This window comes from Amaranthus tricolor, chromosome 3, assembly GCF_026212465.1.
Source record: "Amaranthus tricolor cultivar Red isolate AtriRed21 chromosome 3, ASM2621246v1, whole genome shotgun sequence".
Lineage (NCBI taxonomy): Eukaryota > Viridiplantae > Streptophyta > Magnoliopsida > Caryophyllales > Amaranthaceae > Amaranthus > Amaranthus tricolor.
Window position 1 is genome coordinate 1702299 of NC_080049.1, and position 25687 is coordinate 1727985.

The window sequence follows — 25687 nt, forward strand, 5'->3', positions numbered from 1 at the left end:
AAGAAAATGTTGAATTACAGTTAGAATTGTATTAGCTTTATTGTTAGTATAACTTATAAGAGTTGTATAGCTTTATTACATGCTTCATTGTAGCTTTCTTTTGATCACATAATTAGTTATTAGTTGAAGCAAACGATACAAATAATAAATTTTTTGTATAATTACTATTATTAAAAAATATTATTTGTATCATTTGCTTGAAACAAACGATACAAATAATCTTTGGTTTCCAAAAGGTACAAATAATGTGTTATTTGTAACCTCTTATTAATAACCCACAATATAAAATACAAATAGCCTTAAACCATAGATACAAATAAGACTTTTTCCACCAGCAAAATACTTGTTAAAAATGTGGAAAACCCTGACATTGCTAAATGAGTTACTTTGTGTTCAAGAAAAGACAAAAGAACTTGAAGCAAGGCATGCTTCATCAAATAAGGATCATCCTACTAAAGGTAATTTTGCAGAATTGATTTTGGTTTGATTTTTTCTTCCATATATTCTAATATGAATGTTGTGCGACATGATCACATGTTTTGATGGATTGGTTTCGAAGTTTCAAAATATGTTTGTAACATTAAACAAACGTTCACATCTTTACATATAGTTGTGGATGGAGAAAGTCTTTACATTGGATATAATTCTTCAATTAAAATCTATGGCAAAGGACAAGTAAAACTTCTGTTTACATTGATAAATCATTTAATCCTAAAATATGTGTGTTTTGCACCCGGTATTAGTAGAAATTTTGTTTCTAACCCCATATTGAATTGTGTAGGATATAACTTGGTGTTTGAAGCCGATAGACTACTCTGACTGAAACCTGATGAGATGGAGTTAGTATGTTTCATTATTTGATATATAGTGGCTATATCTCGTATTTATTAAACTTTAACTCTATTTTTAATTTTTAATAAATAAAAATAAAATAAATAAATAATGCCAAACTAAATAAGGTCCTAATTTAATTTTCCCACACAATATGATACAACATGTCACTATTAGTAGGAAGTGTTTCTGAACAAAGGTAATATAAATGACGACATAGTAGTGTAGTGTTTTTTCAATTATTTTTGGGTTAATAGTTACTAAGTTTTTTTTTTGATATTTTCTTTTTCCGACCAAATCATTGAATTTAGGTATTCAAGTATAGATTGTTAATTTATTGTATTTTAGTGATTAACTAGTGCAAAAACCAGTGCAAAGCACAATTTTTTTAGCATCGACATATATAAACATATGATATAAAAAAAATAAAGTGAGATATTATGCAGTAGAAACACTCAATTTTGATAGTTATATTTATAAATTAACTCTATAATTTTAAAAATTGTCAACAATATATTATGCAATATATTATAGGAAAAAATGTTTCTAAAAGGCCAACATTTTGGCCATCTGCAAATAAAAGGCCAATGTTTCATTTATTCTTTAAAAATCCAACCTTTTGCTCAATTTTGCAAAGAAAGAGCTATTTTACTAGTCACCGGTAAAATCATTAAATTCCTATACCAACCAAGTCATAGCTGTCAGTTAGACTTTATTTCAAAAAATAAAGGTTACTATCTTCTTCTTCACACATGGAATTACCTTCTTTAACCAAAAATAATCTAACCTTCAGCATTCTTGTGATGGAGGTTCAAGCAAAATTTTAAGGCAACTTCCCTTTCTTCGGCATTGCAAAGGAGATTTCGAGAAAAACATCACAACACAAGTAAGTTTTTAATTTTAAATTCGCAATTGATACCTTATTATTCAACTGATAATTTTTCGATTTTTGCTTAGACATTAGGTTTCACTCATTGGGTTGGGTCTCATCTTCTCATCCAACATACCACACTGTGCCTCTAGCTCTACCAATTTTCCAAACATAACATCTGAATTTTATGGAAATTTGAATTCTTCATCCCACTCAAAGAAGAACACAATCACCATTATTGAAAACAACATAAAAAAAATTAACACTTTCTTACAACCACTACAAAAAAAGCACCAAATGGTTACGGGTCCTTCTCGTCTCCATCCTGTCGCGATCACCCATATGGCGACAGGATGGAGACAGGAAGGACCCATAGCCATTTTTGTCATCGCCATCAGTATTTTAAGTAGTGATCCTGTCTCAATTGTTTGCGTCAGAAACCTAATGTCGTCACCATTTTATATCTTGAACTTCCTATTATATTTCAATATTATTATTGTATTATTATTATTTTATTATTATAAATATTATTTTATTATTATTAGTATTTTAATATTAATTAATACTCCCTCCGTTGCATTTGAGTTGTCCCATTTAGTTTTTTGACACTATTCATCGATCACTCTCAATTTGTATTTTATTCTTAATCTAGACGTCAAAATATAGTCATGTGGGATCTTGTTTGATTCTTCTCAACATTTTATTAATATCAAATTTTTATATTTTTTAATTATGCACAATTAAAGATATTTAGAATTGAATTAGTGCATTGGATAGTGTGCCAAAACTAAATGGGACAACTCAAATGGATTGGAGCTAGGAGTAAGAATTAAGAGTTTATAATTTATAATTTAGGTTTTATTTTAATTAAAATAACAATAAATATATAAAATTACATAAAACTAAAATAACAAAACAAATATACGACAAAAAAAATTATATAAACAATAAACTAATTATATTCATATAGAAAATAATAACAAATATAATACAAAAGGTTAAAAATACTAAATTTACATATAAATTATTTTTGAATAAAATGTACAACATCCTAAATCATCTACTAATTACCACTACCACTTCCACCACCCCGCCGCATACGGGACTTGCACGAGCCACTTGGAGCACGTGTGTTACGAGATCCTTGGGAACTACGAGATGCACCGCGACTTCCACCATGAAATTAAAAATTGAGATTAACAAAAAATTCATTATTTAACAAATAATTAAAAAAACTAATAGCTAATTACCAACAAACAAACACAAAAAAATTCAAAAATTTTTAAAAAAATCTAAAATTAAACATTTGGACAGATAAATCAAAAAAATCTGAAATAAAAAAACTCGAAAAAAACAGAAAAATAACTATCAAGAATTAACAAAAAAAATCTACCAACAACAACATACAACAATGTGAACTAACAGAAAAATCTACATATAAATAAAAAAAATTAACAAAAACTATCATATAAACAAAAAAATTAACAAAAATCAACATATAAACAAAAAAAATTAACAAAATCTATCAACATTAATAATTACCAACACATACAGCAACATACAAATTAAAAATTATCAAAAATGAACAAAAAAAATGGATGATGCACAAACTGAAATTTACCACCAACAACATACAAATCGAAAAACAAATCTACATATACACTATCATCAAATAACAACAAAATATGAACTATCAAACAAAACTAAAAAATATTAGAAAACTAACCGAAAATAGATAATGTCGGTTGGATAAATGTTGAAGGTTGAAGGTTGATGGTTGAAGATTGAAGGTTGAAGAAGATTGAAAGTTGAAGAATAAGTGCAAGAGATTGAAGATTGAAGGTGTAAGTGAAAAAATAAAGGGGAATATGAAAGCGAAAGTGAACAATTTATAAACCCAAGTTCCCTCCTTCTACGAATTTGAATTCTCACGGAATATTAATGGCAAAGGGATAAAGACGGAAAATTTATCATCTTAATGGCCAATTTGGGCAAGAATATAAATTATCTCTTATGTTTGGTCCTCTATGAACAATTCCCAATTTCGCCTTCAATTTGTGATAACATCTTAACATTAACTGAGTTTGCACTGCATCCACAAGAAGAAGAACCACACCTACTCATTTGCATCTTCAACGAACTGAATGAGTGGAGACAAAGAGAGAGAGAGAGAGAGAGAGAGAGAGAGAGAGAGAGAGAAAAAAAAACCAGAGACAGACATCGAATGAAGATTTTCAAGGAAAGTGAAGAGTTTATTAGGTTAAGATATTAATTTCTTTTACTTTTTTAAATTACTAGGGTTAACCTATTACAGTAGGTAAGCATTACCTGGAAACTCTTTCTTTGCAAAAATGAGCAAACGGTTGGATTTTTAAATAATAAATAAAACATTGGCCCTTTATTTGCAGATGGCCAAAAGGTTGGCTTTTTCGAAACAAATTTTCCGATCTTATATTGTCTAATATACTCAATTTAACTATAAATAAATGCTAATTAAAGATATTTTAATGGTAGAGATATTGGCCAAAATCAAATGCAATGTCATTTTTATTTAGCCAATAAATGAGTTACACTTCGCAAACTCTCTTTAGTTGTGACATTTAGAATTTTCCATGTTTTTTAGTATAATGTATGATTATTATTTAATTTTGAACTAATTCAAATAACATAATAATTTAAATAAATATATTTTTTAAAAATAGTTTTTTTTCTTACGTATAAAATTTTTTGTTTGAAATAATTATTTTCTTAAAATTTTTTATTAATTTTGGTATAAAGAATGAATGTAATAAAATGTTTTAATACTTATCTTATTTAGTTTAAATTTATTGAGGAAAATTAATTTCCATGCAATCAATTATGGCCTTACTAAAAATACTTACCAATTATTTATTTATATAAATATAATAATAAAATAATTGAAAAATCCATCTCATAAATTAATTAATTAATGATTCTCTATAATTTATGTGAATCTTCTATTTTAGTAATTAAGTTATTTTAACAACGAAAAAAATAATTAAGTTATTTTAACAGAGAGGAATTAAGTTATAATATAGATAAATTCTTTTATCTTAATTAAAAAATTAAATAAATAATAATTTATTTATTTAACTAATAATAATAATAATATAATAGGAAAAACCATCTCATAAATTAATTAATTAATGATTCACTATAATTTAGGCAAATATTCTATTTTAAGAATTAAGTTATTTTAAGAGAGGATTTAAGTGAATTACATGTAAGCAAATTAAGTCCACTAATATTATTACATTTGACAAATATTATTACATTTGGCAGTTTTTCTTGAACTATGAAATGTGTCATTTTCCAAGTCTTTTAGTAAATACTATGATTAGAGGTGTTCATTCGGGTGATAGGGTCGATTTCTGACGGGTGTCATTCGGTTCAGTTTTATTTCGGATCGGTTATTTTTCGGATGCGTGTTACGGCAGGTCACACTCAGGTCAGGTCGGTTAGTCACGGTTTGGTTGAAGATCAGTTATTTGAGCTATCGGGTTAGCATCGGTTCGGTGTCTATTGAAGTTCGTGTCGAGTATTCAATCGGTCTCGGGCTGTCATCTGTTAATAATTTGTTCGGTTTTACCGGGTACAGATCGGGTTCGGGTATTATTTTCCAATAGAAATCGGCTATAAATTACTACTACTAATTACTATAGATCGAGTCAATATCAGATTAAGTTGTTAGACATTTTTTAATTGATCATAAGATTCCCCTTACTTAAGGCAAAATAGTTAAAATGCAAATTAGTTAGTGATTATTACTTTGTTATTTTTACTTGTGTGACTGTAAATTAAAATTAAAGTTTTTTCATTTTTCATCTAATTTGATTAATAATAGTTAAATAAACATTGACCATTGATTATTAACTCTAAATATAGGAAACCATGTATGTATAAAATTTAATTTATTAAAATTTCTATTACTTTATTAGATTAACTAATAAGATGATTGAATATGACTCGATCATACCTCTATGTTAAAATTTGGTTCAAGTTTACAGCATTTCGATTAAAAGTTCGTTCGGGTTAAGTCGATTTTAGCCTGATCAAGTTCGGTTTTGAGCATGATTCGGGTCGGGTATGACTCGGGTCGATCACTATTAGGTTCGGGTTATCTTGGTTAACGGTTATATGTCGGTTATAAAAATCGGTCGCAGTTCGGGTTCGATTTTTACGATTTTCGGTCGTAAATCGGTTCAGGCGCAGCTTCGGTTCGGATAATGTCGGTTCGATAAACCTAAAAAAGAAACATATTTTCCGGTCGGTTAACTTTCAGTTTCGGGTCGTGTTACTTTTGAACAGCTCTAACTATGATTGAGTTAGATACGCAAAGTATTGTCTTATTTAAACAATAAAAAAATTAACACTCTATCAGTGATATATTTGAAAAGTGAAACATGCGTTCATATTTCTTTCGCTAAGGGCCCCTTAAATATCCAAGACGACCCTGTTACCCAATGTGGGATCATCCTACATCTGAGAAACAACCAATGCAAAGAGCAAAGATATTTAACTATTAGAGTTTAAAATATAAGAAATTACATTAAAAATAGAATTTACAATAATTTTAAATACCAAAATTTCTATAGAAAATTCAATAGAATTCCGTTTGTAAATCGAATAATCTAAATTGAATTTTTTTGACGTAAAGAGTCAACTTTCAAGTATAAAACCAATGTTTTAAAACAAAAACCAATCAGTGGCACAATAAACGAATCTTCCAACAATTAAATCGCCTGGCAGGGTGAATTTTTTCCTCAAACAATACAACATATCAAAAAAAGTTAAAAAATAATTTTACATAATTTATTTTTATTTATAAATTTGAATAAGCCTAATTTATATTGATTAGAGATCTTTGTGGTTTTTCCCTCACCAGGTTAAGTTAACAAGATAATCCAAAATTTTGTCTATAGGAAATTTATGATTTCATTTATGATTTCATAATTGAAATTCATATTTTAAAATGAAATACTTGTTCTCAAACACTACATATTACAATTTCACACTTGGTTTACTGATGTTGAATATCGCTCAATGGCTAATCTCACCTGTGAATTGAACTGGTTGGGGGGTTACTTCTATAATTTACTGATGGGAAGAAATATTATTAAGAAATAAATCGTATGTAAATATTTGATTGGAATAATGTTAGCAATAATTAAGCAAATGAAATATATTAAGCAAAGTAAATAATGTTAGCAATATTTATCCATGGCATTGTGTGACCATTATTTCAGGGTAAAGACTACAATTACTTTTAACAGTTGAAAATTGTGATGTTTTGGAAAATTTTTAATCATTTTATTAGAATTAATGTACGATTAATTGGAAAAAAGGAAAAATTAAATGAGACTGAGAGAAAAATAGGAAAATAATAATCTAACATTTTATTTTCTTTTCCCAACTTGAAAATGACGATTAAATTTAATGGTGACTTAAGTTATTGGCCCTTTTCAAGATTGGGCCCTAGGCGGCAGCACTCCTCGCTTACACCCACGGTCGAGGTTGTGTTATCGTAAATATAGTAAAAGCAGAAAATTGATTTATTGATCAAAATCGGAAAAACGAAATCAACTAACTTAACAATGCAGTGGAAAACATGACATTTTATGCTTTATAGACATCTCATGAAATGAAATGTTTCTTTCTTAGATAGATTATTACATTCACCCATTTGGCACACATTTATATTTTTTTATGGAAAAGAAATTTTATTATCACAAAATATAATTATGAATAAAGTACAGTGAAAAGAAAAAGGAAATAATACAAATTCAAGTAAAGCCCAAAAAGGCTGATTCCATCATACTCTACTTCTTGCTACAAATGAAATGTTTCTTACATAGATGATCACTTTTAGTTCTTTGTTCTTCTTGTTCTACTTCTTCTACTGAAATGGTGGTCCTGAAAATCAAGTAAAGCCCATTTCATCTTGTTCAACAATTTAAAAAGCCAAAAAGGCTTCCCCACTGACAATATGTAGTACCCCCAAGCCAAACCAACTCTTGTACCACTTCCAAATCCAATCACTACAGCTTCCCACATCGATAATTCTTTTTTTTCTTCCACATTATCATTGTTCAAAGATTGCACAACAGTATTGTTTTTGCATTCAAGTAATGGTGCTCCACACAATTCAAGATTTCCCTTGTACGAATCAGATGGGAAGGTATCAAATTGGTTACCATAGGGTATAGGCCCTTCCAGATGATTATATGAAACATTAAAAACCTCGAGAAATGTTAAACTAACAAGTCCTTGAGGGATTTCACCGATAAGCCTATTTGATGATAGGTCTAAACCATCCAACAATGATAAGTTCCCGATGGATGGAGGGATGTTTCCGGTAAGGAGGTTATGCGAGAGATTAAGATTTCGAAGTGCTCGCAACATCCCTATAGAATTTGGAATCTCTCCTTCAAAGTGATTATTAGACATATCAAATGTTGACATAGAAGTAATTATCTTCTTATAATCCAGCTCCACCCCTTTTACCGTCATCTTGATGGAGTACGTATACATAAAACTACCAAATTGATGATCATTTTCTAAGTACCTTGGACTTCCTATAGTAGACATGTTGATATCCATCATGGAACGAAATTGTTGGATGTACATGAATGGCAACTTACCACAGAAATTATTGTTTGAAAGGTCGAGAATTTGTAGATTTGAAAAAGAAAATGTTGCAATCCTTGATAAATTGTTAGTTATATCACCATGAAAATTATTAAAGGGTAGGCTGAGAACCTCTAAAGACGGAAGGCTACCTAACCAATAAGGGAATACATCTTTGAATTTGTTGTTCCTCAAATTTAGGACTTTTAGGTTTCTACATTTAGATAAAGACCTAGGTATAGCTCCTTCTAATTGATTGTCAGTGAAATCTACATATTCCAAGGAATCATAAGTAGAAAATAATGCTGATGGAATGATGCCCTTGAAATTATTTGATTGGAGATTCAATACAGCTAATTGAGTACTAGTATTGCCCAAGCAATGAGGAACTTCTCCATTAAACTTGTTATAAGATAAATCAAGGATTTCAAGATTAACCAAGTTGCAGATAGAAGAGTTTTTAAAATTCGAGACATTGTATCCTGGAATGCATGACAAATATGAAAGAATTTAGAGAAAGTTGTAGCTTCATATAATAATGCATAAATACATCATAGTAAAAGAATATTCTACCAAGAAATTTAATCATAGTAAAAAATAAAACGATAACTATAAACTTAGTGTACCTGTAATCACGTTAGGATAATTCCACTCAGTAAACTGTGCTGTGATGCTTCCAATGTTGGCATATTAGATGTGAGATAATTGATATATTTCTTTTTTTATAATCTTTATTAATGTATACAAAATAAAAATATCAAAAATCAAAGAAATACATTAAAGATAATTCGATAGAACTTGTTTCATATATTTTTATTGGTTACATTAATCAATGTTATAAAAAAGAAAAGCAAATATGAAAAACCTTAATAATACAAGAAATATATTTTTATTAGTGACAAGCGAATTCAAAAAAGAAAATAATAATTTAACAGTTGGAAGTCTCAATGTATGCAATGGCGAACTATTTTGGAAGATGCAATTTAGATAGGCATTGCTAAACATTAGTGTACCTGTAATCTTTGGTGTGATTTTTCCAATCAAGTTATTGTTGGCAACCAACAAAAAACTAAGACTCGTAAGCTTTCCAATGTTGACAGGTAACTGACCTGTGAGTTGATTATGTGACAAATCTAGAACAAAAAGTGACTTACAACTCCCTAAACTCTCAAGGATTGGACCACTAAGCTTATTTGAAGAAACATCTAGGTAACTCAATATCCCATTCGTCCCCAACTTATGTGGAATACTTCCTGTAAAGTTATTTTTCGAAAATCGAAGTTGTTCTAACTTAGATAAATCTCCAATAAACTCTGGTATGAAACCTTATAAGTTGTTTTGACATAGAATTAAGTACGTCAAGTTTATAAGAAGAGAAAAAGAATTTGGTATCTCACCATGTAATTGATTATTTGATAAATCAAAAATGAATCAAATTTGTAAGAAGAGAAAAAGAATTTGGTATCTCACCATGTAATTGATTATTTGATAAACCCAAATGAATCAAATTTGTAAGGAGAGAAAAAGAATTTGGTATCTCACCATGTAATTGATTATTTGATAAATCTAAAGTTTTAAAACTCTTTAAGAATCCTAATTCATAAGGATGTAATCCCGAAAGATTGTTGCTAGAAAGATCCAAAACTTGAAGCTTTTGAAGTTTACTAAACTCTGGCGATATTGTACCAGAAAAGTCGTCCCACTAAGGGAAAGGCACCGAAGCTCCGACATATTAACAAATAAAGGGAAAGGCAATATATTATTTCTAAATATCAAAAATCAAAGAAATACATTAAAGATAATTCGATAGAACTTGTTTGATATATTTTTATTGGTAACATTAATCAATGTTATATATAAAAAAAAAAAGCAAATATGAAAAACCTTAATAATACAAGAAATATATTTGTATTAGTAACAAGCGAATTTAAAAAAGAAAATAATAATTTAGATAGGCAATGCTAAAGATTAGTGTACCTGTAATCTGTGGTGTGATTTTTCCAATCAAGTTATTATTGTTGGCAACCAACAAATAATGAAGACTCGTAAACTTTCCAATGTTGACAGGTATCTCACCATGTAATTGATTACTTGATAAATCCAAAAAATTAAAATTTCTTAGAAGAGAAAAAGAATTTGGTATCTTACCATGTAATTGATTACTTGATAAATCCAAAAACATCAAATTTGTAAGAAGAAAAAAAGAATTTGGTATCTCACCATGTAATTGATTATCTGATAAATACAAATCACTCAAAATTGTAAGAAGAGAAAAAGAATTTGGTATCTCACCATGTAATTGATTATTTGATAAAATCAAAAACTTCAAATTTGTAAGAAGAGAAAAAGAATTTGGTATCTCACCATTTAATTGATTATTTGATAAATCCAAATGATGCAAATTTGTAAGAAGAGAAAAAGAATTTGATATCTCACCATGTAATTGATTATGTGATAAATCCAAAATCATCAAATTTGTAAGAAGAGAAAAAGAATTCGGTATCTCACCATGTAATTGATTATTTGATAATACCAAAATATTCAAATTTGTAAGAAGAGAAAAAGAATTTGGTATCTCACCATGTAATTGATTATCTGATAAATCCAACTCACTCAAATTTGTGAGAAGAGAAAAAGAATTCGGTATCTCACCATGTAATTGATTATTTGATAATACCAAAATATTCAAATTTGTAAGAAGAGAAAAAGAATTTGGTATCTCACCATGTAATTGATTATCTGATAAATCCAACTCACTCAAATTTGTAAGAAGAGAAAAAGAATTTGGTATCTCACCATGTAATTGATTATTTGATAATATCAAAATATTCAAATTTGTAAGAAGAGAAAAATAATTTGGTATCTCACTATGTAATAGATTATTTGATAAATACAACTCACTCAAATTTGTAAGAAGAGAAAAAGAATTTGGTATCTCATCATGTAATTGATTATCTGATAAATCCAACTCACTCAAATTTGTAAGAAAAGAAAAAGAATTTGGTATCTCACCATGTAATTGATTACTTGATAAATACAATCTACTCAAATTTGTAAGAAGAGAAAAAGAATTTGGTATCTCACCATGTAAAAGGTTATATGATAAATCCAAATAAATCAATTTTGTAAGAAGAGAAAAAGAATTTGGTATCTCACCATGTAATTGATTATTTGATAAACCCAAATGATTCAAATTTGTAAGAAGAGAAAAACAATTTGGTATCTCACCATGTAATTGATTATCTGATAAATCCAACTCACTCAAATTTGTAAGAAGAGAAAAAGAATTTGGTATCTCACCATGTAATTGATTATATGATAAATCCAAAAACATCAAATTTGTAAGAAGAAAAAAAGAATTTGGTATGTCACCATGTAATTGATTATCTGATAAATCCAACTCACTCAAATTTGTAAGAAGAGAAAAAGAATTTGGTATCTCACCATGTAATTGATTATTTGATAAATCTAAAGTTTTTAACCTCTTTAAGAATCCTAATTCATAAGGAAGTAATCCCGAAAGATTGTTGCTAGAAAAATCCAAAACTTGAAGCTTTTGAAGTTTACTAAACTCTGGCGATATTGTACCATTGAGATCTAAGTTGGAGATGTCCAGGGAAATGACAGTGGGAGAGTGAGAAGACAAAGAGCAAGTGACGAACGACCAATTGCAATGGTGAGTAGTATTTTTCCAAGATGATAGACTTTTATGAGGATCATCTTTAATGGCAGATTTAATAGCTAATAATGCTTCTTGTTCTGATAATATTCCGCCACTGATGAAGCTAATATTCAGACATTGAATAAACAAGAAGAAAATAAGAATTCGCATTTTGTTATTTTTGTTTCTTTTAATTTGATGGGTAGAAAACAAGAAGCTAAAATGAAAGACTATTTATAATGTGTTAAAATGTAAGACTATTTATGATGAGTCGTTCCAACTATTGTTAAAATGTGTTAAAACAAGAAGCAACGTAGGATACTACTTTAATGTATCCTTAAATATGTATCTATTGTAGTCAATTATAGCAAATAATTTCATATATTTTAAAAGTAAATTGAATTATATGTTAAGGTCATATGGTGTTTTTAATCAAAATGTATTATTTAGATTCAATTGAACTTAATTGTATTATATTATACTGATTTTTCCTTATCAATGAAATTTATTCTTATTGATTTCGGGTATATAATATAAAGTCTAGGTTCTAATGCTGCAAAAATTGTAATTATGTAATTATCCTATCAAAAGCTATGGCCAAAAAGAGTGAACATGTATCAAATTTCAACACAAGCAATTGTTTTTTGAAATTAACGATCGTTATCAATGAATACTGAATCTTTTTGGTGATTATTTTCATTGGTCATAGTGTTTCGATATTGAATTTTAGTTCAAAGAGTTTTTTTAGAGAGAAGTTAGAGAGATAAAGTTATGAAATTTCATTAAGGGTAATATTGAAATTTCAATATATAAAGGGTGGCGACACAATGAAAAAAATGGCGACTTTTAATAATGCCCAGAGAAAAAAACTAAACCTATTAAAATATGTCGGCTTTGCAATTTTAGACCTACTGGCAAATTTTTCCAGTTAAACATAATTCATTATCCAGCTAGTCCTCAATTTATTTTTTAATATTTGAAATATTTATTCACTCCATAAAAATTATCAAAATAAGTACACTTATCCAAAATATTTAAAGCTTTAATTTACATGTCTACTAAAACCTAAGTCAACCATATGACTAAAATTTTACACAACTTTAATGGATCATCATCCACTTAATTAGAAAGCTTAACTTGTAGAAGTCGAATGGAGCATCATCCACGTTAGAAGACTTTAGCGACACATTGGTTCCAGCCACAAGCATTCAACACGTTATACTTTATACCAATTTGCCCTGTCTGCTATTTCAGTTCATCTCAATGAATTTGACCAATATTTTTTTTGTCTTAATGGTATATATAGTGGATTCAGGAACATTTATTAGCCTTTTTAGCAGCATAATAAAAAATCATACTAAAGCATTCCGCGATATAGGATCTAGTGACATTTCTCATAAATGTCGCTATAGGCTGTAGATAAAATTACATATGTCACTAAAGGCCAAATAAAGTGTCATCAAATCACTTTATAGTGAAACTTAATACACTAAAAATATAAATCAATGACATTTTTTTAAATATCACTAAATCCTGTGACGCGAAAATTTAGTTTTATTGTAGTGTATCCACCTTGAACTATTATAACACAATTACATAAAGTTTACACAAATTGTTGTGAGAGATGGTCTCTCCGAGAGACGTATTAGATATATGGGCAAAATATCCCAATTAATACAAAATTAAAGAGATAATAAAAATGTGGGCTTTTTGTTTTGAGGTCGTCTCTTTGAGAAACGGTCTCTCGCAAGAGTAGTTGTAAAATATACCTACAACCTTTAATCCATAAATTTGGAACATAAAGTTCACAAATATTCAAATTGTGAAGAAAAAACATATTATGACTTTGGTCTAAACAATTTAGTCAAATTGTGAGTAAAAGACATAAGTAGGATGACAAGATCTCAATGTGTTTGTTGTGTCCATGAAACACCAAATTTTGAGCAAGACAATGTTGAATTACAGTTAGAATTCTTTCATCTTGGATTTCCTTTATTATTTTTATTTGATCTATAGCATTAAAAAATAAAATAACAAATAAATTATTTGTATAATTACTATTATTAAAAAATATTATTTGTATCATTTGTTTGAAACAAACGATACAAATAATCTTTGGTTTTCAAAAGGTACAAATAATGTGTTATTTGTAATCTCTTATTAATACAAACCATAGATACAATTAAGACTTTTTCCACCAGCAAAATACTTGTTAAAAATGTGGAAAACCCCGACATTGCTAAATGAGTTACTTTGTGTTCAAGAACAGACAAAAGAACTTGAAGGCAAGGCATGCTTCATTAAGTAAGGATCATCCTACTAAAGGTAATCTTGCAGAAATGATTTTGGTTTGATTTTTTCTTCCATATATTCTAATATGAATGTTGTGCGACATGATCACATGTTTTGGTGGATTGGTTTCGTTTGTAACAATAAACAAACGTTCACATCTTTACATAAAGTTTTGGATGGAGATTTACATTAGATATAATTCTGTTTACATTGAGAAATCATTTAATCCTAAAATATGTGTATTTTGCACCCGGTATTAGTAGAAATTTTGTTTCTAACCCCATATTGAATTGTGTAGGATATAACTTGGTGTTTGAAGCCGATAGACTTCTCTGACTGAAACCTGATGAGATGGAATTAGTATGTTTCATTATTTGATATAAGTGGCTATATCTCGTATTTATTAAACTTTAACTCTATTTTTAATTTTTAATAAATAAAAATAAAATAAATAACTAATACCAAAACTAAATAAGGCCCTAATTTAATTTTCCCACACAATATGATACAACATGTCACCATTAGTACGAAGTGTTTCTGAACAAAGATAATATAAATGACGACATAGTAGTGTAGTGTTTTTCAATTATTTTTGGGTTAATAGTTACTCAGTTTTTTTTTTTTTGATATTTTCTTTTTCCGACAAAATCATTGAATCTAGGTAGTCAAGTATAGATTGTTAATTTATTGTATTTTAGAGATTAACTAGTGTAGAAACCCGTGCAAAGCACAATTTTTTTAGCATCGACATATATAAACATATGATATAAATAAAATAAAGTGAGAGATATTATGCAGTAGAAACACTCAATTTTGATAGTTATATGTATAAATTAACTCTATAATTTTAAAAATTGTCAACAATATATTATGCAATATATTATAGGAAAAAATGTTTCTAAAAGGCCAACATTTTGGCCATCTGCAAATAAAAGGCCAATGTTTCATTTATTCTTTAAAAATCCAACCTTTTGCTCAATTTTGCAAAGAAAGAGCTATTTTACTAGTCACCGGTAAAATCATTAAATTCCTATACCAACCAAGTCATAGCTGTCAGTTAGACTTTATTTCAAAAAATAAAGGTTACTATCTTCTTCTTCACACATGGAATTACCTTCTTTAACCAAAAATAATCTAACCTTCAGCATTCTTGTGATGGAGGTTCAAGCAAAATTTTAAGGCAACTTCCCTTTCTTCGGCATTGCAAAGGAGATTTCGAGAAAAACATCACAACACAAGTAAGTTTTTAATTTTAAATTCGCAATTGATACCTTATTATTCAACTGATAATTTTTCGATTTTTGCTTAGACATTAGGTTTCACTCATTGGGTTGGGTCTCATCTTCTCATCCAACATACCACACTGTGCCTCTAGCTCTACCAATTTTCCAAACATAACATCTGAATTTTATGGAAATTTGAATTCTTCATCCCACTCAAAGAAGAACACAATCACCATTATTGAAAACACCATAAAAAAAATTAACACTTTCTTACAACCACTACAAAAAAAGCACCAAATGGTTACGGGTCCTTCTCGTCTCCATCTTGTCGCGATCACCCATATGGCGACAGGATGGAGACAGGAAGGACCCATAGCCATTTTTGTCATCGCCATCAGTATTTCAAGTAGTGATCCTGTCTCAATTGTTTGCGTCAGAAACCTAATGTCGTCACCATTTTATATCTTGAACTTCCTATTATATTTCAATATTATTATTGTATTATTATTATTTTATTATTATAAATATTATTTTATTATTATTAGTATTTTAATATTAATTAATACTCCCTCCGATTCATTTGAGTTGTCCCATTTAATTTTTTGACACTATTTATCGATCACTATTAATTTGTATTTTATTCTTAATCTAGACGTCAAAATATAGTCATGTGGGATCTTGTTTGATTCTTCTCAATATAAATTTTATTAATATCAAATTTTTATAATTTTTAATTATGCACAATTAAAGATATTTAGAATTGAATTAGTGCATTGGATAATGTGCCAAAACTAAATGGGACAACTCAAATGGATTGGAGGGAGTAAGAATTAAGAGTTTATAATTTATAATTTAGGTTTTATTTTAATTAAAATAACAATAAATATATAAAATTACATAAAACTAAAATAACAAAAAAAATATACGACAAAAACAATTATATAAACAATAAACTAATTATATTCATATAGAAAATAATAACAAATATAATACAAAAGGTTTAAAATACTAAATTTACATATAAATTATTTTTGAATAAAATGTACAACATCCTAAATCATCTACTAATTACCACTACCACTTCCACCACCCCGCCGCATACGGGACTTGCACGAGCCACCTGGAGCACGTGTGTTACGAGATACTTGGGAACTACGAGATGCACCGCGACTTTCACCATGAAATTAAAAATTGAGATTAACAAAAAATTCATTATTTAACAAATAATTAAAAAAAACTAATAGCTAATTACCAACAACCAAACACAAAAAAATTCAAAAATAAAAAAAAAATCTGAAATTAAACATTTGGACAGATAAATCAAAAAAATCTGAAATAAAAAAAATCAAAAAAAAAAAGAAAAATAACTATCAAGAATTAACAAAAAAAATCTACCAACAACAACATACAACAATGTGAACTAATAGAAAAATCTACATATAAATAAAAACAATTAACAAAAACTATCATATAAAAAAAAAATTAACAAAAATCAACATATAAACAAAAAAATTAACAAAATCTATCAACATTAAAAATTACCAACACGTTCAGCAACATATAAATTAAAAATTATCAAAAATGAACAAAAAAAATGGAAGATGCACAAACTGAAATTTACCACCAACAACATACAAACCGAAAAACAAATCTACATATACACTATCATCAAATAATAACAAAATATAAACTATCAAAAAAAACTAAAAAATGTTAGAAAACTAACCGAAAATAGATAATGTCGGTTGAATAAATGTTGAACGTTGAAGGTTAATGGTTGAAGATTGAAGGTTGAAGAAGATTGAAAGTTGAAGAATAAGTGCAAGAGATTGAATATTGAAGGTGTAAGTGAAAAAATAAAGGTGAAAATGAAAGTGAAAGTGAAAAATTTATAAACCCAAGTTTCCTCCTTCCATGAATTTGAATTCTCACAGAATATTAATGGCAAAGGGATAAAGACGAAAAATTTATCATCTTAATGGCCAATTTGGGCAAGAATATAAATATCTCTTATGTTTGGTCCTCTACGAACAGTTTCCAATTTTGCCTTCAATTTGTGATAACATCTTAACATTAACTGAGTTTACACTGCGTCCCACAAGAAGAACCACACCTACTCATTTGCAGCTTCAACGAACTGAAAGAGTGGAGACAAAGAGAGAGAGAGAGAGAGAGAGAGAGAGAGAGGAAAAAAAACCAGAAACAGACATCGAATGAAGATTTTCAAGGAAAGTGAAGAGTTTATTAGGTTAAGATATTAATTTCTTTTACTTTTTTAAATTACTAGGGTTAACCTATTACAGTAGGTAAGCATTACCTAGAAACTCTTTCTTTGCAAAAATGAGCAAAAGGTTGGATTTTTAAATAATAAATAAAACATTGGCCCTTTATTTGCAGATGGCCAAAAGGTTGGCTTTTTCGAAACAAATTTTCCGATCTTATATTGTCTAAAATACTCAATTTAACTATAAATAAATGCTAATTAAAGATATTTTAATGGTAGAGATATTGGCCAAAATCAAATGCAATGTCATTTTGATTTAGCCAATAATTGAGTTACACTTCGCAAACTCTCTTTAGTTGTGACATTTAGAATTTTCCATGTTTTTTAGTATAATGTATGATTATTATTTAATTTTAAACTAATTCAAATAACATAATAATTTAAATAAATATATTTTTTAAAAATAGTTTTTTTTCTTACGTATAAAATATTTTTTTGAAATAATTATTTTCTTAAAATTTTTTATTAATTTTGGTATTAAGAATTAATGTAATAAAATGTTTTAATACTTATCTTATTTAGTTTAAATTTATTGAGGAAAATAAATTTCCATGCAATCAATTATGGCCTTACAAATCTTTTATGCAAAATAATAATATAATTGAAATATCCATCTCATAAATTAATTAATTAATGATTCTCTATAATTTATGCAAATCTTTTATTTTAGTAATTCAGTTATTTTAACAACAAAAAAAGTAATCAAGTTATTTTAAGAGAGAGGAATTAAGTTATAATATAGATAAATTTTTTTATCTTGATTAAAAAATTAAATAAATAATAATTTATTTATTCAAATAATAATAATAATAATAATAATAATAATAATAATAATAATAATAATAATAATAATAATAATAATAATAATAATATAATTGGAAAAACCATCTCATAAATATATTAATTAATGATTCTCTATAATTTAGGCAAATATTCTATTTTAAGAATTAAGTTATTTTAAGAGAGGAATTAAGTGGTACGGCGGGTCAAACTTAGGTCAGGTCGGTTTGTCACGGTTTGGTTGAAGATCAGTTATTTGAGCTATCGGGTTAGCATCGGTTGAAGTTCGTGTCGAGTATTCAATCGGTCTCGGGCTGTCATCTGTTAATAATTTGTTCGATTTTACCGGGTACAGATCGGGTTCGGGTATTATTTTCCAGTAGAATTCGGCTACAAATTACTACTACTAATTACTATAGATCGAGTCAATATCAGATTAAGTTGTTGGACATTTTTTAATTGATCATAAGATTCCCCTTAGTTAAGGCAAAATAGTTAAAATGCAAATTAGTTAGTGATTATTACTTTGTTATTTTTACTTGTTTGACTGTAAATTAAAATTAAAGTTTTTTCATTTTTCATCTAATTTGATTAATAATAGTTAAATAAACATTGACTATTGATTATTAACTCTAAATATAGGAAACAATGTATGTATAAAATTTAATTTATTAAAATTTCTATTACTTTATTAGATTAACTAATAAGATGATTGAATATGAGTCAATCATACCTCTATGTTAAAAATATGTTCAAGTGTACAGCATTTCGATTAAAAGTTCGTTCGGGTCAAGTCGGTTTTAGCCTGATCAAGTTCGGTTTTGAGCATGATTCGGGTCGGGTATGACTCGAGTCGGTCACTATTAGGTTCGGGTAATCTTGGTTAACGGTTATATGTCGGTTATAAAAGTCGGTCGCATTTCGGGTTCGATTTTACGATTTTCGGTCGTAAATCGGTTCGGGCACAACTTCGGTTCGGATAATGTCGGTTTGATAAACCTAAAAAAGAAACATATTTTCGGGTCGTGTCACTTTTGAACAGCTCTAACTAGGGATGGTCATGGGGCGGGTCTGGCCAGACCCGGACCCGGACCCTTGTATTTTTTTGGATCCAGACCCAGATCCGGACCCTAAGGGTCCAAAATTTTCAGACACAGACCCGGACCCTACGGATCTGACAGGGTCTAGGGTCCTTAATGGGTCTTATACAAAGCCTCTTTGATTTGTCAAAATTGAACCTTTTTCGAGTCTTTTTGTATTTTTGTAAGCAACTTATTATCGTATTACAAATACTTGTTCGAGTCCATGAAATTCAAATACAAAATAATTACTAGAACGTAAAAACACTTGTCTAAATACATAATTAAAAATCAAATATAAAAGACTAAATGAGAAATATAGTTTATATTCCATAACATTAAAAATACAATCAATTTTGATCAATTTTTTTCAACTTCATCAAGATCCTAAAGGAAATATCAAATAATTATAAGTTAATTTTTCAATAAAGAAAAAGTAAATCAAAATAAATTCATTAAAGTTAAAATATAAAATATAAAATATAAATATAAAATTTAAAAGTTTAGGGTCCGGGTCTTCACCTTAGGACCCGGACCCGGACCCGTCAAATTTTTTTTGGATCCAGACCCGGACCCGGATCCGATGGGTCTAAAAAATTAAGACCCAGACCCTTAAAAAAGGGGCGGGTCCGGGGCGGGTCCAACAGGGTCCTGGACCCATGACCATCCCTAGCTCTAACTATGATTGAGTTAGATACGCAAAGTATTGTCTTATTCAAATAATAAAAAAATTAACACTCTATCAATGATATTTTTGAAAAGTGAAACATGCGTTTATATTTCATTTTTCGCTAAGGACCCCTAAAATATCCAAGACGGCCCTTTTACCCAATGTGGGATCATCCTTCATCTGAGAAACAACCAACGCAAAGAGCAAAAGACATAAACTGTGTAAGTAATTGCAATTAGTTAATAATTTTGTTAGAAATAAATAAAAAGATTCAAATATTTTATAAGCTAATAAGAAAAAGTATTATAGAAAATGCAGATGAAGTTTTAGAGTTATATATACATAATGATATTCAATTAGCATAGTGGAATGGAGTTCTTCAACGCCCAAAGAAGGCAATGCAGTGTGTCTCTCTAGGCAGCGGCATTATTCTCCGGTACGTTGTCAAAGGGTCTCTTTAAAACACTCCGATATTACCCAATTACTTAAACTAATACGAAAGCTTAATACTTATATCAAGCTACTGTATCGACAATATAATCAATTACTTAGCTAACTATATTATCCACTAAACATCTATCAAGATATTTAACTATTAGAGTTTAAAATATAAGAAATTACAATAAAAATAAAATTTATAATAATTTTAAATACCAAAATTTCTGTAGAAAATTCAATAGCATTCCATTTATAAATCGAATAATCTAAATTGAATTTTTTTTGACGTAAAGAGTCAACTTTCAAGTAAAAAACCAATATATTAAAACAAAAACCAATCAGTGGCACAATTGACGAATTTTCCAACAATTAAATCGCCTTGCAGGGTGGCTTTTCCTCAGACAATACAACATATAAAAAAAAATTAAAAATAATTTTACATTATTTATTTTTATTTATAAATTTGAATAAGCCTAATTTATATTGATGAGAGATCTTTGTGGTTCTCGTTGTCATTGACTTTCTCAATAACAAAATTTTTCCCTCATTTAACAAGATAATCCAAAATTTTGTCAAGGAAATTTATGATTTCATTTATAATTTCATAATTGAAATTCATATTTTGAAATGAAATACTTATTCTCAAACACTACATATTACAATTTCACACTTAACCAATGATGTTGAATATCGCTCAATGGCTAATCTCACCTGTGAATTGAACTGGTTGGAGGGGTTACTTCTATAATTTACTGAAGGGAAGAAATATTATTAAGAAATAAATGGTAAGTAAATATTTGATTGGAATAATGTTAGAAATAATTAAGCAAAGTAAATATATATAGGACTATTGTTAGGCTTAATTTTTGGATTATAGGTTGTATATATTATATTAATAACTTGTATATAATGAAATTTGGGTCTTATCTCAATTAGAACAAATATAGTTTTTTCCAGACAAGGTTATGGGATCGAATCTCACCTAATCCTCTCTTTCCTCGGTCTATCTTGTAATCAAAAAAATTTCTTCACACTTCATTAGTTTGATTTTTTATATTCTCTCTCTCTCTCTCTCTCTATATATATATATATATATATATATATATATATATATATTATATATATATATATATATATATATATATATATATATATATATATATATATATATATATATATATATATTTATATATATATATATATATATATATATATATATATACCACATACCAAGTGCATCTGTGTCTTTCTAATTTTGCATCGAAAAACTAGGGGAGTAATGGTGTTAATGGTGAGGTCATATCCCAAAAGTTTTCTAAATGTGGATGATGCTCCAATAAAATTGCGGAAAATTTTTAGTAAAAGCTGAGTTGGGTAATTTTAGTGGACTTGTAATATGAAGCTTAAAATCTTTTGGGTAAGTGTACTTATATTAACAGAAAATTATAATAAACTACCTATTGTATACCTCTATTTGCAAAAACTACCTTATCTAAAAATTTTTTGTAAAAAACTACCTTATATAATACATTTCTTTGCAAAAGACTACCTTATAACGGTTTGTAGCGTTTGACCGTCTTAATTAACGGTTGACTATCACGTGATAGTCACGTGAGCTTATAATTCTTTCCTTCTTCATTTCAGAATTTTCCAGGCATTTGCTTCCCATTCTTCATTCGAAAAAATCAGTGCTCTAACTTCTTGAATTCGCTCCCTTCTTCCTTGCGACATCTTCTTGCAGAAACATCTAAGCTTTAGAGGTATGTAGTATTACTCAATTAAGGTTTTGTTCTTCATTGTTGTATTTTATTTTGTCTTTAAAATTGAATTCGTTTTACAAATCTGCTTCCTTTGGCTGCGGTTTTTCCTATTCAATTTCCTGTTTTTATCTTGTAATTTGTTAATTGATTGTTGTTGTGTGCGAATAATGTATTAGGGTTCCTAAAATTAGATAAATCAATAAGATGAAGAAATTGAAAATCTGGAAAAAAGCAAGTAGTTCGAAAATGCAGCATTCTGAGTTGGCAACTGAGTTGGGCAATGTTAGGGTAAATGAGGTGGAGCTCGAAAGATCTCATGTGGCACATGAGGTTGTGCATGAGTTGGAAAGAGCAAATGTAGATGTTGATGTTGGGCAAATGGGACCACCAAACACATATACGGGTTATAAAGAATGTGTAAGTGCTAACCCTAGATTTAAAACAAATAACTCAGCTGCTATTTCTACCCTAAACCTTACACCAATTGAGAGAGGCCACATACAGCAAGAAACTTTCTGATTTTGAGGATAGCAGTGATGATGATTACAGTTGTGGTGATGAGGATGAATATGAGGATGATTCTGATTTGTTTGCAGAAAATGTAGTTTATGGTCTCGATGATGTGTTTATAGGTGATGATGAAATTGATTGTTAGTAGATAAGGAGGTTGATGAGGAAAACAATAGAGACATATACTTTAATGATGATGAACTGGAGTCTGATGATGATGATTTGGGTGCATTGAATGTTGATGAGGAAGGTATAGGCAGCTATCCTACATTCAATCCTGAGGTTGATTTTAAGGGTAAGATCAATTTGTCTTTAGGCCTTAAGTTTCCTTCTACATATGTCTTTAGAAAAGCATTAAGGTACCATGCTATTGAATGTGGTTACAATTATTATTATCCGCATAATGGTAGAAGTAGGATAAGTGTGTATTGCTACAATAGATGCGATTGCGTGAAATCGAAAGCTAGAATTGTGAACTGTGTTTGTGGGAAAGATAAGAAGTGTTACTTTAAGGTTCATGTTGTAAAGTTGAAAGATGAGGAGACACTTCAAATAAGGAGTTATTTTCCCGAGCACACTTGTGGTCACCAACACCAAAATAACAAAGTCACTGCTTTGTATTTAGCTGAGAAATACATACAGGATTGGAGGGAAAATCCAAATTGGGAATTAAAGGCATTTAGGAAACGGGTAAACAGGGAGTTAGGTTGTGAAGTGAAGTACTCTAAGTGTTACATGGCTAAAAGAATTGCTAAGAAAATGATAGTTGGTGATGATAGTGAAGAGTATAGCAGGGTGTGGGATTATGCGGAAGCAATAAGGAGGTTTAACCCAGGAAGCACTGCAATCGTGAAATGCATCGGAATAGACACACCTCCACCCTTGTTTCAAAGGATGTATATATGTTTGCCAGCATGTAAGGAGGGTTTTGTTGCTGGCTGTAGGCCTATTATAGGTGTGGATGGGGCACATTTGAAGGGACCTTTCCCTGGGGTGTTGCTGACTGCTGTAGGTAAGGATGGGAACAATAACATCTTCCCTGTTGCATGGGCTGTGGTCGAAACTAAAAACGTAGAAACTTGGACTTGGTTTCTAAATCTCCTCGTAGAAGACCTAAAGTCGGTTAGTCCATCAAGTAGTTGTGTAGAAGCAGGATGTGAAGATTTTACCTTCATGAGCGATAGGCAAAAGGTATGAATGTAATAACTTGTTAACACATATCTTGTTTCAAATTTAACTAATGTTATAACCCTAATACTAATTTGTGGACAATGTAGGGTTTGATTGAAGCTTTGAACTCAGTGATTCCTGAAGCTGAAATTAGGTTCTGCTGTAGGCATATTTGGGCTAACTTCAAGATCAAGTTTCCTGGAGAGTTGTACAAACATCACTTTTGAAAAGCAACAAGAGCTTACAATAAGGTATGGAAAGAGTTGTACAATTAAATATTTGAATGTAATGTCGAACTAATTTGTGGACAATCTACCTTTTACAGTTTCATTTTGATAGAGAAATGATTGCAATAAAGAATATTTCTGTTGAGGCATATGAATATCTAGCTGTTATTCCTGCTAAACACTGGTCTAGGCATGCTTTTTCTAGTAGGAGTAAGTCTGGGATGTTATTAAATAATTGTTGTGAGTCATTCAATAATGTTTTAGTAGAAGCAGGGGGGAAGCCCATAATTTCTCTTATGGAGTGGATTAGGAGATATGTGATGCAAAGAAGTGCATCACAAAGAGAAGGGTTGAGTAACTTTAAAGGTGTGTTAATGCCAGCTATCACCAAAATGATTGAAAGAAATTCAAAGGAAATATATGGTTTGAGGGTAATCCCAGTGGATGTGTCTGAGTTTGAGGTGGATGATGATGAAGAATCTTACGTTGTAAACTTGACCAATAAGACTTGCCTTTGTGGAAGTTGGAATCTTCTTGGTATCCCTTGTAAACATGCAATGGCTTGTATTGTTATCAGAAAATTAGATCCCAGTGAATTTGTCCATGAGGCGTATCTTGTAGAAACGTATGCAAAGACGTATTGTAACACCCCGGCCCCTCGGACTTTCCAGCGCACTTTGGCCTCACTCGTGCGCACCCAGGAAAACTTCGCAGGAGGTCACCCATCCTAAGATTGCTCCCCACCAAGCACACTTAACTGTGGAGTTCTTAGCAAATGGGCTCCCTAGAAAAGAAGATGCACCTTGTTGATATGTGTAGTTTATCAAGATGCACCTTTTTCAAGCTAAATCTGGGGTATTACACTCACCCCCACTTAAGAATACAACGTCCTCGTTGGATCGTAACTTCAGGATCGTAACTTCAGGATCGTAACTTCAGGATCTTTTCCCCCGCTAGGTGCACTGAACACTATCAGCCACGGTCGCAAGGTTGCTCTGATACCATTTTGTAACACCCCGGCCCCTCGGACAGCTGTGACTACTCATGGAGACTGTAGACTAACCCCACAAACCAACACAAGTCTTTCCAGCGCACTTTGGCCTCACTCGTGCGCACCCAGGAAAACTTCCCAGGAGGTCACCCATCCTAAGATTGCTCCCCACCAAGCACGCTTAACTGTGGAGTTCTTAGCAAATGGGCTCCCTAGAAAAGAAGATGCACCTTGTTGATATGTGTAGTTTAT

General features: G+C 29.6%; 2 protein-coding genes across 3 annotated transcripts; one reads left to right on the forward strand and one right to left on the reverse strand.

The window, feature by feature from the left end:
- Nucleotides 1–7095: 7095 nt before the first annotated feature.
- LOC130808053 (receptor-like protein 35) lies at nucleotides 7096–12858 on the reverse strand. 2 transcript variants are annotated; one of them, XM_057673490.1, is made up of 2 exons: nucleotides 10328–12858; nucleotides 7096–8832 (listed from the first exon to the last, which is right to left on the reverse strand). In XM_057673490.1, the coding sequence occupies exons 1-2, from the start codon at nucleotides 12180–12182 to the stop codon at nucleotides 7589–7591; spliced, it is 3099 nt and encodes a 1032-aa protein (XP_057529473.1). In that variant the 5' UTR covers nucleotides 12183–12858; the 3' UTR covers nucleotides 7096–7588. The 2 variants fall into 2 exon arrangements, 1 of the variants encoding a protein (XP_057529473.1); XR_009040695.1 differs by lacking the exon at nucleotides 10328–12858 and adding an exon at nucleotides 8977–9505 and having other exon boundaries at nucleotides 8697–8832.
- A 2240-nt stretch (nucleotides 12859–15098) lies between these two features.
- On the forward strand, nucleotides 15099–24462 carry LOC130808054 (uncharacterized). The gene is made up of 3 exons (XM_057673491.1): nucleotides 15099–15541; nucleotides 22422–24238; nucleotides 24325–24462. The coding sequence occupies exons 2-3, from the start codon at nucleotides 23783–23785 to the stop codon at nucleotides 24442–24444; spliced, it is 576 nt and encodes a 191-aa protein (XP_057529474.1). The 5' UTR covers nucleotides 15099–15541; nucleotides 22422–23782; the 3' UTR covers nucleotides 24445–24462.
- The last annotated feature ends 1225 nt before the right edge of the window (nucleotides 24463–25687 follow it).

Excerpts from the sequence above, each read along its gene's own strand:
- LOC130808053 (XM_057673490.1), bottom strand. The coding sequence starts at position 12,182 with ATGCGAATTCTTATTTTCTTCTTGTTTATTCAATGTCTGAATATTAGC. Across the intron at positions 8,833-10,327 it reads AATCACACCACAGATTACAG|GATACAATGTCTCGAATTTT; the intron begins GTACACTAATCT and ends CATGCATTCCAG.
- LOC130808054 (XM_057673491.1), top strand. The coding sequence starts at position 23,783 with ATGGCTAAAAGAATTGCTAAGAAAATGATAGTTGGTGATGATAGTGAA. Across the intron at positions 24,239-24,324 it reads TCATGAGCGATAGGCAAAAG|GGTTTGATTGAAGCTTTGAA; the intron begins GTATGAATGTAA and ends TGGACAATGTAG.